Here is a 16605-nt window from a genome sequence, read left to right on the forward strand (position 1 = left end):
CACCTAAACAATAATAATCTCTTTATGGGCCAAAAATAAACTACAAAATTTTTAAATTATAAAAATAACCCGTTTAAACAAATTCCCACCATTGTATGAAGAAATTTGTTATTTATTAAGACGAATAAATAACTTTGATGATAAAATGCAGGATGAACTTACTTGTTTACTGCGTGAGTATAATAGAAATCGAGAAGTTTCTCAAACGTTCTCAAAACAGTAATTTGAACAACCACAGGCGTAGCTAGCGAAGGGAGGTCACAATTAAAGCAGGGGCTCAATGTCTATGTCGAGACAGTCGTCGTCTACATCCGTTCCCGATGAATCATCGCGAGCCTGAACACTATTTATACTTAATAGTCCTGGACATACATTTTTTTATTGATATAGATGCATTATATATTCAAAGGTCAATTTTTCCCTCCTATGGCAACTTCCATATACCTAAGGATTCAATGATATATTAATGTACATATGTATCTATACTAAAAGGTGCAAATATCTTATTAAGTAATCCATAATATTTCTCAAAATGACATTTTTCAACTAAATATTATAATATTTTAAAGATTTCCAAACATTTCGGTTAACCGGTTTTTTATGCTCGGTTAACCGACAAACCGGTTTTCTAGAAATGGTAAATTTTCGGTTAACCGAAAAAACGGTTGATTTGTTTTACTTTCAAATTAGGCGTATACATAATATTTGCAATATCAAGAAATCATTAACACGTATACGTCGTTAATAAAAACAGTGCAATTTCACAATGTAAAAATTTCTCCACTTGAAACGAAAAATGAAGATGATGATTTTTGGTTTTATGTGGTCACAATTTTTTCTTTATGAGAAGGGCTACAACTTTTCCATTGGACACTCTAGCGTACATACTATAGAACTAGATAGGATACGAAATGAAATTAAAAAACATACATATGTATTTTTAAATTCTGTGCATTTTAATTGCCAAACCTATGTATATGTACGTTAGGGTTATAACTTTTATAGAATTTTTGAAAATTTTATTCCATGTAGAGTATAAAAAAGTACTTCGAATAAGTAAATGCTTTTAAATTATCGATATTTACTCTAAACAAAATTTTAAATTTTTTATACAAAATTGGAAATTTTCGATATGAAGAAGTGTCATTGTTTGACCCACGACATTTAAACAAATAGACTGCAAAGATATGGCTTATACCTCTTCTAAAGTTACTACCCAAACATACTATGAGATACAACATTGTACATCTATTTTACACATAAATAAATACATATCTACAATTGTAATAATATTATATAATATTTCGTTTTTATAAAAATGTTACTAATAAAAACAATTACTGATATAAAATTGCACATTTCAGTTCACTTCCACTGAGTTTTAATGTTCATTTTGAAAGTCATAATTGTTTTTGTATTTTTGTTATTTTTTGTTGACCATTAAAGTTGTTTTATTTAATAAAAATATTTTGTGGTTAAATCTACAAAAATATTTGCTATGTTTTAACTTGAAAAACTAATTCCAATTTTTGAAAGAAAAATTATATAAAAAGGAAATCTCATTATGTCCACAACATAAATTACGTTTAAATTTGATTATAAAAACTGCATTAAGGACACTATCTAAGTTTTTTTCAAACACACACAAACCCCTCACACATCTAATATGGAGGATAAAGTAAAAAAAAACTTAACGAAAAACAACCGCCACGCTAAGCTTTGTAATAGGAAATAAAAAATAAAACAACTAAAAAAAAGTTAGAAAAAATTATATGAAAATAATGGAAAATTTAAAAGTAATTTTCTCTTACCCAAAGGATCTATGCGCAAAATAATTTCACCAGCTACAACATCAATTGCAAGGAAAAACATTAGAGTAAACCAACATTTTGCTTGGGAAATTTCCATTATTCTTGTGGTCATGTACCGCCAACTATACAGCGGATACCGATGATTTTGCATCCGCTTGCCTGCTATCGGTGTATGTGTAGTTGCTAATGCAACTTTTACTCCTGTAGCCTTAGATACTTTTGCAGTTGCTGTTGATATTGTTATTCTGGTGGATGACAGCAATGTAGATATAGACGTTGATGCCGATGTCGAAATCGCCAACAGTATTGATAGTGAAGGCGTTGTTTTAATTTTATAAAAATTTTTTGGCATCAAAAACCAAACAAGAAACCACACAGTAAGCTCAAAATCCAAATTGTTTGGTATGTAAAATTTCGCCAGCACATAATAATCATTTACGAATATTGGTTGTGTACAGGAAAGTGGTCGTACTGATGGTGATGATGGCGGCGGTAAGGATTTTTTATATCGTATATAAGCTGATACAGCAGCATCACCATCAATTTCCATCAATAAATGCACTTAAATAATTCGAATAAAAAAAAATACAGGACCGAGATCTTTGTAAATCAAAACCAAATTTGTACTACGTTACCGACCGATTGAAACAACGGCAACCAACAATTACATACACGTATTTATTTAAATTTGATCAGATTTCATTTTTATTTTTCCAACTTTTTTGTTATTGTTTTTTTGTTTGAGTGTTTGTTTATTTAATCTTTATTGTATATTTTATTTTTTTTTTTCACTTGAAATACAATAAAATTTAATTTCGAGATAAAATACAAATATAAAAACTTTGTTTTTTACACTTAATACTTTGTTAATAATTCACATTCATTTTAATACTTTAACTGTCAGAACTTGAAAGGGATCTTGGGTTTTTTGTTACACTCTTTTGCATTTTCAACTTTAAACAATTTATTCAGTTGGGGTTTATTTTAATTCACTTTTACGCTGTGTTTTGTCAGGAAATAAATGAAATTGCGTGAATTCGTTGCATATATGTGTGCGTTCGATTGCGATTGTGAATGTGTAATGCGTTAGACCCTGCAGTTTGGGGTTACCAACCAGAACTAGGTAGTAATATATGTCCCAGTAAGTACTGAACTCAAACTTCATACACTACAACTAACGTACACTTCGAAATAATTAAATGTGTGTTTTGATGGCAAACTATCCAGAAAATAAATTTTATAATTTTATATTGAATATATAAATTTATACTGGTTATTTTGGACCAACAATTTATGTTCTTGGCTTCTTCTTCTTTTCATCTGCCGTATAATATAGAGAGTTTTTAATATAGACGCCCGATTTAAAATATTTATATCGAACATAATAATATGTTAAAGTATAAAAAGGATATATTGACTCTTTGAAAAACTGCTGGAAAGTGAGGTTTTGTACAAAATTTGTGCATTTAATATAACTGTAAATGTAGTTCGTTTAATTTCCGGAAATACCGACTGATAACAACGAGACAAATCGACAAAAACTACAAATGCAAAATACACACACATTCATTTCATTAAAAAAAAACTGCACAAAAAAAGAAACACAAAATTTATTTGGACGGTTGCCTGATTCACATGGTTGAGATATTTATTTTAGCATAAAAAATATGAATACATGGCAAAAACATACATACATAAAAATATATGTATATACATATGTACATATGTACATATATGTGTATGTATGAATTTATGTGAATATAGTATTTGTGTATACTAGACATGTCCCTTAAAAAACAGAACTGATCTAGATTATTCTAAAATTTATTTATTTTGGTTACTTTAAATACTTGTCTGATTGGCTTCAGATTTTATTTTAGTTAGTTTAAGATACTGACAGATAGAAGTTAATTGTTTAGGGCAGTTCTAATGATATGTAAAACTAATATATTTGTTTAAAAATACGTTTTATGTTGTTGCATAAGAGAGGAAATTAAAATAAATTGCATATGCAACGTATATTTTTGTAGCCATATATAGTAATTCCTTTTAAGAATTTAAATGACATATGTAAAATATTTTTAAGCCACTACCAAAGAATATATTTTCTGGGTCCTTAGATCCGACATACTAACTTAAGCTAAATAAAACTTTCCAAATCAATCGGAATAATAACTTCCATAAAAAAAAAAAAAAAACATAAAAAATATGTACCTACTAAGGTTGTCAATTATTCGTGTTTAAAATTATTCGAATAAACATTTTAAATTCTATTTTAATTCGATTAGTATATTCAGTTTTAAAAAATTACTGGATCGAATGATGAATATACGTTTTATTCGAATAATTTACTAAAATAAAAATAATTTTTTAATAAAAAATACTATTTATTTATTCCTAAAAGAAATATAGTTATTTATATCGACATGCCATATTCAAAAAGTGTTAACTCAATCTTGGGCTAAAGTGAGTTTTAAATGATATGCATTCTCTACGTCTGTAACTGTAACTGCTTTTTTGTTATTTTACTATTTGAGAAATTTTCGAATAGGTTTTGTAACTAACTCTTTCCGATTTTGATGAAATTTGATGCACACATTCTTTATATAAATCCATTACGGTTCAGACTTTTTCGAAGATCAAAATTTATAGTTTTTAAGAGTTTTTCAACAAGTATTAAATTTATATTTGATAATTTTTGGACTGAAATTAATGCTTATGTGTTGTAGTTTGGCAATATTTTATTTAAAATATTATAATTTTAACATCAGGAGAATAACATCAAAAGACGCTCTTTAGTCAAGGACACCACCTTTAAGTATACCAATCGACTTAGAATAATTGTCTGAGTCGATTAATGAAATTCGGGATAATTAACTTTAATGTCAACAAAAATCCCTCCACCAAATTTCTCAAGGACACAGGTGTTCTAGTCTGTCAAATCGGAAGTCCTCGGTTCGATTTCCACCAAAGAGATTGATAAATAAGCACATAACATACCCGATGGAGGGCTAGGTGTATTTCTTCGGATTTGATGTAACATAGTACATCCTAACTTTCTAACTAAGAGAAACAATTGTATTAAGAAGAAATGCAATAGAAATGGATTCCATTTGTATTTTCAAGAAATCGTTTTTACCAATTTTATTAACATCGTAAGACCAAAACAAGTCCTTTTAGTCCATATAGTTGTAGAATATCATATAGTCGAACTTTACCGACTATAGTTTTTTGCTTGTTTGTTATTATTATCTTTTTATGCTGCTGGTATGGAATGTTGCAATTTTATGAATGAGTTCATGTTTTACATACTAAAGCACTTCAAAGGATTTTAAGTGGTTTTTAATGAGCGCCAAAGAATAAATGTTTTGCACCTGTAGTACACAAATCACATTTGCCAACAATTCATCACACATGAAAAAATATTGAGGAATAAATGTCTGAGTCCTTAATTAAAATGGATGTTTACGATGCGGTAGCTTCAGCTTTTTTATTTTCTCCAAAATTTCATAAGCTATTGTTTAAAATTTAACTAACCATGACGTTATACTATAAACAAGTTAGTATATTTTAAGTATGTTTATAAATTTACATAACGTGTGAAAAATCATATTTTTTATTATTATTATTACATATTAATATATAATTAGAATGTGCGTGTTTTTAGAAAATTATCATTACATGTAACCGGAATGTTTTGGAAAAAAATAACATATGTTTTTTGTAATATTACAAAAACTTTTGTATGTCGTTCAATTTGTAACGTTAGCAACTATGAAATACAAAAAAGGTGTAAAAATAAAAAATATATCATTATTTTTGTCCTGACAACACAATTTTTGTTATCAATGCTATGAATTTTTTTCATAGAAAATGTTTGTAGTCACATTTTCAATTTTGTATTTATCATTTCTAGAAACACAAATTTCCCACAGATGCCAATACTCTAACCAATGTATATATTATAGAATTCTAATATTTTAATTCAAAAGACTACAAATCAATGGAAAACAAAGAAAATTCAAATTTATGCACAAACCGTAATAATGACCAAAACTTTAATATTTATTTGTTTTTAGTATTAATGCATGAATAAGTACGAGTAAATGTCGGACATAGCCATCTGACTACAAAAGAATTCTCTTGTTGCTTTTTAATAATACAAAAAAATGCTTTTAGTTTTGGTTATTTTTTTTTATTTTTTACACTTGCATAACTACGAAATATTTCAAGTATGACCCTGGTAATTCAAATCCCATGCAATACTTGTGAAAATTCTAACCAGAGATAAAAGAAATAGAAAAGCTGCCTTTTTATGTTTTGTTAAATGGGATAAAATATCAAAAGAATCAAATAACTGTGATTATGAAAAAGAAAGTTATTAAAATCAGTCTTTCAGCAACATTGTTTTTTAAAATTTATTCTACTCAATGATGAAATCTTTTTTACTCTATGTGCGATTTTGCCATGAATTTCGCAGAAGAACTCATTTTAATTTGAGACCTATAAGAGACCGATCGTAGTATTTGGTACAATAATCAACATCGTATAAGATTTATGTATGACGTATTTTATCTAAATATTGAAATATAGACAATATCTTGTCCAGTAGAACGATTATGGATAGCAAATAATATTTTTCGGAATCAAACACAATCACCACTAAAATCAATAAATTTATAATTTCTGTTGCAAAATGTATCATGTTGAGGGTAAATTTAATGAACATTTGATACGCGATATCTCGGCTGTGCTCTTATGGCTACAGCGGAACAATACAAATAACTAAACAAGTTAGAGATCGATATTCGGCTGAGCCGAATCTCAAATACCCCCACCAGCAACTTTAATATTAAATAAGTTTTCTTTTGGTTTTAAAAATAAACTGATTTTCCGGGAATTTGTAGATTTATATGGGAGATATATGAAGATGTGGACCGATTCCGCCAATTTTCAACAGGGATCAAGCTTTCATATAGAAACCAATCTGTGGTGATTTTCATGATATTCTAATGTACAGTTTTTGTGAAAATTACATTATAATGTGTAAAAAAATACTGTTTTCCGGAGTCCTTTTAAATTTAGATTCATATCTTTTCCCGATGTGAACCGATTTTGTTAATTTTCAATACCAAACAACTTAGGAAAATGGAGAACATTTTGGGTGAATTTGGTTAAATTCTATTGCTTCGTTTTATCGTGAGCGTGTTTTACACAGACAGACGGACAGACGGACATAGCTAGATCGACTCAGAATTTGATAAGGACCCAGAATATATGTATATACTTTGTTAGGTCTCAGATGAATACTTCTTGGTGTTACACACGGAATGAAAGTTATATATACCTGATAGTGGTGGATGGTATAAAAATAAACCAAAATTTGTATTACCTTCCTGCAGAAAAAATCGAATGTATTAAAATTCTCTGTAAGTCGCCGTTTTCGGTGTACTCTTTTAACAATTTATTGGAATTTTTTCTAACATATACAATTTAATCCCTATTCACCAAAAATGTTGTCGCAATGTCAAATGATTTTATTATAATTATAATCATTCTAAAATGTTTACCATAAAGTACAGACTTAAAGAATTATCAAGATATACATGGATAATCCCATTGTACCCAACCCGAGCTTATAACAAGTAAGAGTCCTATATTCGGCTGTGCTGAATCTTATACCCTTCACCATGATGTGTTAAATAGAATAGTCAGTACAAAAAATCAAAAAATACCAGTTGTAAATCGCAAAAGTATCCATTTATAGATTTTCGATCAATCAGAGTGTTGCATATGTGCATAAGAACCAGAGAATGTATCATTCATAGAAAAAAAGTTGAAAAAATCGTTTCCTTCAGATTTGTATGTTCTCACTATAAATTTGCATGTTCTCACTATAAATACTAAATTTCATGTTTCTTGCTCCAATATTATAGAATATAACAAAAAGTACCTTTTAGAGAACGAAAAAGTACCAAAGGTCCCCTTTTATATGTTCCCACCTAATCCGGGATCCACATGCTTAATTTCATGATTCCAGGTAAAATATTATAGAAAATTCAAAAAGTACCTTTTGTGAAACGAAAAAGTACCAAAAAGTCCCCTTTATTTGTTCTCATTTAATCCGGGTTCTACATATTTTGTTCCATGTTTCTAGGTTTAATGTTATAGTAAGTTCAAAAAGTACCTTTTGTAAAAAGAAAAAGCACCAAAAACTCCCCTTTTATAGGTTCTCACCTAATCAAGGCTCTGCATGCTAAATTTCATGCTTCTAGGTTCAATATTATAGAAAATTCAAAAAGTACCTTTTGTAGAACCAAAAAGTACCAAAAAGTCCCCTTTTATGGGTTCTCGCCTAATCAAGGCCCTACATCCTAAATTTCGTGTTTCTAGGTTCGATATTATAGAAAAGTCAAAAAGTACCTTTTGTGGAACGAAGAAGTACCAAAAAGTCCCCTTTTATAGGTTTTCACCTAATCCGGGCCCTACATGCTAAATTTCATGTTTCTAGGTTCAGTATTGCAAAAAATTCAAAAAGTACCTTTTGTAGAACGAAAAAGTACCAAAAAGTCCCCTTTTATAGGATCTCACCTAATCCAGGCCCTATATACCTAATGTCAAGTTTCTAGGGTTAATATTATAGAAAATTCAAAAAGTACCTTTTGAAGAACGAAAATGTACCAAAAAGTCCCCTTGTATAGGTTCTCACCTTATCCGAGCTCTACATGCTTAATTTCATGTTTATAGGTTCAATATTATAGATAATCCTCTTTTATGTGTTCGCACCTAATCCGGGCTCTACATACTAAATTACATGTTTCTAGCCAATAACAACATACTGCTTGGTTCATAACGTGACATCATACTCAGCTTTGTTTTAATAAACAATAAAAAAATTATCGTATGATTATGTGTTTTGTTGTTGTAGTTTGCAGTTTCTGTCTGAGCATGAATAAAAAATCTAAATTTTTTATGAAATTTTTAGAGGTTGTCTCGGATTTTTGCTCATATATTCGGTATTCATGGACCGATTTTGCTGATTTTAAATAACGATCTTCTCGAAACCATGTCTAATAGAATTATTGTAGATTTGGATCTCACCGATATCTGGTATCCTCTAAAAACTGATTTCAACAAACATTCAGACGGACAGACAGACCGACCGACCGACGGACAGAGCTTAATCAACTCCGCTACCTATAAGGATCCAGAATATATATACTTTATGTGGTCGGAAAATTATATTATAGAAATTACAAATGGAATGACAAACTTATATATACGCTTCTCACAAAGGTGAAGGGTATACAAATAAATTTAAAGACTGTTTTTTAATTATATTTTAAAAAAATCTTAAAAAGTTAATCTGTTTACTTTATTTTTCAATAAAATTCAAATTAATTAATTGAATTAAATTAAATTGAAAATTTTAAAATTTATCGTAAGGTTTTTTTTATCATTTTACAATTAAATACACTAACCCTTTAGATGCTAAAGTAATATTATAGAAATCAAATTTTACAAAAAAAACTCAGCCTTCAAAAAAAATGCAAATCCTTTAAACGAAATAATATTATTATTACTACTTTTTCTATTCTCTGTATAGATCTAGTTAATTGATAACATTTAGATTTAAAAATATTATTTTCGTGTTCTTTTTATTAAATTTACATAATTCTACTTTAATTTTTAGGTCAAATTAAGGACAATATATTTTTTTAGGAAAAAATTCAAATACAGGCAAATCCCGGTATAACGAATGATATAATGTCAGGCACTTTTGTTAAATCGAAAAATTCGTTATATTGGAATTATTTTTTCTAGTAAATTTCTTTATTTAATGGACAAAAAACTATTCAAATTTATGTATGAATTCATTACTTCAAATTTTATTTCAAATAACTTCGAACAGATTTTTCATTTTGAACATCTAGACGGTTTGAAAATTTTTTTGATTGATTTTTGTTTTTATTTGTTTGATCCAAATTCAATCTAAAAGATAAAATTAAACTCTTTTTAATAAAAAAACTGAAGTTGAGAATCGACAACTGAGTCTCATGCTGATAATTTCAAACCCCTGTGCCATGTTGGGATATCTTCGTCCTCCTCGAAATAATTTATTTTGCCGTAAAATTGTATTAATTGAATGTATCCGGTTTAAACTTTATTCAAGCTAAAGTTATCATTAAATTCACATCTAACGGATTTAGGCTTTTTAGATTATAGTGTATGGCATTTTGTTCGGTAGGTCAGATAGGCAGAATATCTAAAATAAGGAACGAGTTCTTTCATTTTTACATTATATTCTAATTGCTCCATAATGTTTTTGACATTAATAATATCAATATAAAGTCAAAAGCTGTATTTTTTCTTTTTATTCGTTATATCGAGTGTAAAATTTCTTAAACGTTCGCTATATAAGGTAGTTAATGTTCAAAATTTGGCTGTTCGTTGTATCGGATGAGATTCGTTATACCGGGATTTGCCTGTATCAGACTTTCTAATTTGATTTGCACTAATGCCAAATTTATGTTGTCTTACATCAGAGAAAAATTAAATCTGATAATGGGAAATAGATTGAAATTTTTAAAATTAAATAGAAAAGTACAAAACTTTACCGAACTGGTTGATAAAGCGGGTTAATTACAAGTAATTCTTGATGCACAATACATTACAGGGAAAATTCATTCTTCAGCCGCACTATTCGCATGTGGAATAAACTTTCTCTACACCTCTTATTCATTAGAAGAAACTTACTGTAAATTAGTTTAAATAAAGACTAGAATTAAGATACCATTGTATTATTGAAGAAACTTGATTTCGTACTACAAATACTTAACACTGCAAATATGGTATATCATATTACTTTCAACACCATATTTTCACACATTAAAAGCATTAAATGAGGTACATATGTATGTAAATAGATATTTGTTCCTCTTATTTTAAACTGCAGTATTTTATGAAAACCTAAAGTAATTTACTTCAACATCTATGATAAATAAACACATGTACAAAATACTTGAAATTGAGTCTTCTTCTCTAATAGTTTTGCATCGTACATACATAAATACCTAAATATGTACATATGTATGTATGTACATTAGGGTGATGACTTTTTTTGTAAATATCAAATTTTACATGCACTAGACAAAAATGTCTATAAAAAATATTAAGAAAAACAATCTTATTTTTTCGATGCAATCAAAAAAGTTCTGCAGTAATGAAATTGAATATTTGCTCTATATGTATGTATTTACATATTTTAAGTTTATTTGAAATATCTCTCAGAAGTTTTAAGCTTACTTAGAAGCATATACATACATATGGGCAATTCCATGAAAAGGTAAACTACGACTGAAAAAATAAAACCCTTATAACTTCTGCATTTTTGGAGATAATTCCACAAAATTTGGTATATATTTTATAGCACCAAAGACGAAAACTGTTGAAAATTTTTGAAATCGGTCTATTTTTACACCTCGCCGTCATACAAACGGACCCGAAAATATCACTTTTTGGCTCATAATTCTGTTAATTATAATACTATCCCTTCAAAAATCGGCAGATCTAAAATGTTTATAAGCCTAAACCTTTATGCCAATTTTCATAACGATTGGACCTCATTTGACCCTAGTTCCATTCAAAGTTTAATTTCAGGAAAACACTTAAACGTCCGTAACTCACCTCTAATCACTAGTATTATGATAAAATTTGGCACAAATAAGTTTTATATGAATTAAAATCACACCCTAGATTTTTATGAGGATCGGTCCATATTTGACCCTAGTCGCAATATAACTCCCGTTTTTTATTTTTATCTATAAATTACTTAGATATGTATATAGGTCGGCCATGTCCGACTGCACTTTGCTACTCCTTATGATTTGTTGAAGTGTGTGTATGCATATATATTTAAAAATGTTCATTATAAAATTATATTAATTTTTTTTGTTTAAAAATTATGGATTACTAATGAAAAATGTGTCCCATAGTGTAAGAAATTAAAACAAAAAAGATACACCTACAGAATTCGCAGATTTTCGTAAATATTTACATGTACTTTAAAAACACTTCCGTTTTTTGTCACGTATGATATCGCCATATTTTAATCCATATTTTGGAAAACAATATTCCGAATAGGATGATTCCTTTTGCAAATATAGTATTCTTTAAATGGAACAGAATGACAAAATTGTTTTCCAAGTACTCCTAATTTTACAAAATCTATACCACTCTGAAAGCGTGCGAATGTCACATACAATCGTATGAAATTGCCCATATGTAGATCACTTCCCATACGATATGTATGTATGTATATCAAATGAATGATGATCTTTAAATTATCTTAATTTTGTTATATATAAAGGTTAAACCCACCAAAATCGAACAATTTTTAATCGTTTATATCTTCAAAACTAGTTAATAAAATCGAAATGAAAATTTGTGTGTTAAAATGAAAAATAATATTTAATTGTTTAAAATTTTTTTATAAGTTATTAAAAACATAACATGAATGAAAAATAAATGAATTAGGCTTAAGCCTGATGTACATTTTTCTATTGAACTAGGCCATGGTTTTCACATATAAATATAATTAGGAACACATACACATATAACGTGTTGTTGTATATTTATATACATTTACTTATGTAAATATGTATATGGACTTTTATTACATTGAATTACAAGTGCACACACATGAATACATACATATGTATGTATATGTATGTTTAAGAATATTTCCCTATAGATTTACGAGTATGTTTTTGTCTAAACAGTTTTTATTTAAAATAAACTCGACTTGTAAATTACAAGTACATACTCGTACATGTGTAAATAAGTTCATTAATTATAAAAGTATGTATATTAACGTAACTGTTGTGAATTCCGAAAAATATGTAAATACAATATACATATGTTAATATGTATGTGTAAATAATTTGCATTCTCACTTCTCTAACTCTAGTAATATTACATAATTACGTGTGTCCAGTTTATTTACCGAAAATTTTTAGCAAATTGAATATATACACGCAGTGAAAAAATTATGAGTCGAGATATTCAATAATAACTTAAAACAATATAAAAACAAGTAAGAAATTATAGTCGGGCGTGGCCGACCATATGATACCCTACACCAGTTATGAATATTAAATGTGATTTATTTTTCATAATAAAGCATTTATCTTCAATATTCCCTTGTTCCGATACATTTAAGCAATTTATGGATGAAAAACTAATTTTCTGAAAGAGGCATTATATGGGGGCTAGGGGCAAATATGGACCAAGCCCGATAAAATTTTGTGAATATATTTATATTGACATAATATTTTATTGTGCTGAATTTCATCGCGATATTTGTGTTTATAAGCTAATTTGGGACATTCAAGTAATTTTCTGAAGGGGACTTTGTATGGGAGCTAGGGTCAAATGTGGCCCGATCTTTATGAAATTTGGCAGGGTCATCAAGACTTCTATAAAACTTAGTTGTGCCGTATTTTATCGATATATCTGTATATTTAACATAATTATGAGCTCAGAAGCCCTTTTCGGGGGGTTCTGTTCTATGGGGGCTAGGTGAAATAATGGACCGATCTTAACCATTTTCAATAGGCTTCGTCCTTAGGTCAAATAAAACGTGCGTGCCAAATTTCATCCAATTATCTTGAAAATTGCGACCTGTACCTTGCGCACAAGGTTTACATGGACAGCCAGCCAGCCAGCCAGCCAGACGGACGGACGGACGGACGGACGGACATAGCTTAATCGACTCAGAAAACGATTCTAAGCCGATTGGTATACTTTAAGGTGGGTCTAGGACGAATATTTTTGTATGTTACAAACATCAGCACAAATCCAATATACCCTCCCCACTAAAGTGGTGTAGGGTATAAAAATACATTTACTGAAATCCTTAAGGTATGTATGTGGGCTTTAACAAAGCAAAAAAAAAAAAGAACTTACGAAGAAGCAAAAAAAAGAAGTAGAATTTACTCCATGCAAGTATTGAAAAATACCTGACTTCCTTCGGAAGTTATTAAACATCCCTAATTGCTACTTTTGAAGTGGTGATAAATGTTATCCTTTTTGAAGTTCTTCGCTTTATTTTTGTGATTTATTTATGTATGTATTTTGAAAAATAACTGAATTTTTAACATGTTTTAGTGAAATTCAAACTCCAGAACTTTTTGGAGAACAGTTTTTATATTGAAATGTTTTTGTCTTTTCATGCACAGATTTTAAGGGGTATACATATTTGACCAAGTATAAAATTCATTCTTCAGCCGCACTATTCGCATGTGGAATAAACTTTCTCTACACCTCTTATTCATTAGAAGAAACTTACTGTAAATTAGTTTAAATAAAGACTAGAATTAAGATACCATTGTATTATTGAAGAAACTTGATTTCGTACTACAAATACTTAACACTGCAAATATGGTATATCATATTACTTTCAACACCATATTTTCACACATTAAAAGCATTAAATGAGGTACATATGTATGTAAATAGATATTTGTTCCTCTTATTTTAAACTGCAGTATTTTATGAAAACCTAAAGTAATTTACTTCAACATCTATGATAAATAAACACATGTACAAAATACTTGAAATTGAGTCTTCTTCTCTAATAGTTTTGCATCGTACATACATAAATACCTAAATATGTACATATGTATGTATGTACATTAGGGTGATGACTTTTTTTGTAAATATCAAATTTTACATGCACTAGACAAAAATGTCTATAAAAAATATTAAGAAAAACAATCTTATTTTTTCGATGCAATCAAAAAAGTTCTGCAGTAATGAAATTGAATATTTGCTCTATATATGTATGTATTTACATATTTTAAGTTTATTTGAAATATCTCTCAGAAGTTTTAAGCTTACTTAGAAGCATATACATACATATGGGCAATTCCATGAAAAGGTAAACTACGACTGAAAAAATAAAACCCTTATAACTTCTGCATTTTTGGAGATAATTCCACAAAATTTGGTATATATTTTATAGCACCAAAGACGAAAACTGTTGAAAATTTTTGAAATCGGTCTATTTTTACACCTCGCCGTCATACAAACGGACCCGAAAATATCACTTTTTGGCTCATAATTCTGTTAATTATAATACTATCCCTTCAAAAATCGGCAGATCTAAAATGTTTATAAGCCTAAACCTTTATGCCAATTTTCAAAACGATTGGACCTCATTTGACCCTAGTTCCATTCAAAGTTTAATTTCAGGAAAACACTTAAACGTCCGTAACTCACCTCTAATCACTAGTATTATGATAAAATTTGGCACAAATAAGTTTTATATGAATTAAAATCACACCCTAGATTTTTATGAGGATCGGTCCATATTTGACCCTAGTCGCAATATAACTCCCGTTTTTTATTTTTATCTATAAATTACTTAGATATGTATATAGGTCGGCCATGTCCGACTGCACTTTGCTACTCCTTATGATTTGTTGAAGTGTGTGTATGCATATATATTTAAAAATGTTCATTATAAAATTATATTAATTTTTTTTGTTTAAAAATTATGGATTACTAATGAAAAATGTGTCCCATAGTGTAAGAAATTAAAACAAAAAAGATACACCTACAGAATTCGCAGATTTTCGTAAATATTTACATGTACTTTAAAAACACTTCCGTTTTTTGTCACGTATGATATCGCCATATTTTAATCCATATTTTGGAAAACAATATTCCGAATAGGATGATTCCTTTTGCAAATATAGTATTCTTTAAATGGAACAGAATGACAAAATTGTTTTCCAAGTACTCCTAATTTTACAAAATCTATACCACTCTGAAAGCGTGCGAATGTCACATACAATCGTATGAAATTGCCCATATGTAGATCACTTCCCATACGATATGTATGTATGTATATCAAATGAATGATGATCTTTAAATTATCTTAATTTTGTTATATATAAAGGTTAAACCCACCAAAATCGAACAATTTTTAATCGTTTATATCTTCAAAACTAGTTAATAAAATCGAAATGAAAATTTGTGTGTTAAAATGAAAAATAATATTTAATTGTTTAAAATTTTTTTATAAGTTATTAAAAACATAACATGAATGAAAAATAAATGAATTAGGCTTAAGCCTGATGTACATTTTTCTATTGAACTAGGCCATGGTTTTCACATATAAATATAATTAGGAACACATACACATATAACGTGTTGTTGTATATTTATATACATTTACTTATGTAAATATGTATATGGACTTTTATTACATTGAATTACAAGTGCACACACATGAATACATACATATGTATGTATATGTATGTTTAAGAATATTTCCCTATAGATTTACGAGTATGTTTTTGTCTAAACAGTTTTTATTTAAAATAAACTCGACTTGTAAATTACAAGTACATACTCGTACATGTGTAAATAAGTTCATTAATTATAAAAGTATGTATATTAACGTAACTGTTGTGAATTCCGAAAAATATGTAAATACAATATACATATGTTAATATGTATGTGTAAATAATTTGCATTCTCACTTCTCTAACTCTAGTAATATTACATAATTACGTGTGTCCAGTTTATTTACCGAAAATTTTTAGCAAATTGAATATATACACGCAGTGAAAAAATTATGAGTCGAGATATTCAATAATAACTTAAAACAATATAAAAACAAGTAAGAAATTATAGTCGGGCGTGGCCGACCATATGATACCCTACACCAGTTATGAATATTAAATGTGATTTATTTTTCATAATAAAGCATTTATCTTCAATATTC

At 28.4% G+C, this 16605-nt stretch overlaps 1 protein-coding gene across 3 annotated transcripts in view; it reads right to left on the minus strand.

The window, feature by feature from the left end:
- Positions 1 to 16605, minus strand: part of LOC119604549 — a 160532-nt gene that overhangs the window by 35678 nt on the left and 108249 nt on the right. Inside the window, exon 1 of one of the 3 annotated variants that reach the window (XM_037957230.1) lies at positions 1812 to 2337. The exons of the other annotated variants lie outside the window; for them this stretch is intronic. Within the exon in view, the coding sequence (XP_037813158.1) occupies positions 1812 to 2163 (352 nt within the window). The 5' untranslated portion in view covers positions 2164 to 2337. Of the gene's footprint in view, positions 1 to 1811; positions 2338 to 16605 lie in introns of those variants that run through there. 3 annotated transcript variants of the gene reach the window in all.

This window comes from Lucilia sericata, unplaced genomic scaffold, assembly GCF_015586225.1.
Source record: "Lucilia sericata isolate MDLA Ls3-8-SP2 unplaced genomic scaffold, ASM1558622v1 Contig000013F_arrow, whole genome shotgun sequence".
Taxonomy (NCBI): domain Eukaryota; kingdom Metazoa; phylum Arthropoda; class Insecta; order Diptera; family Calliphoridae; genus Lucilia; species Lucilia sericata.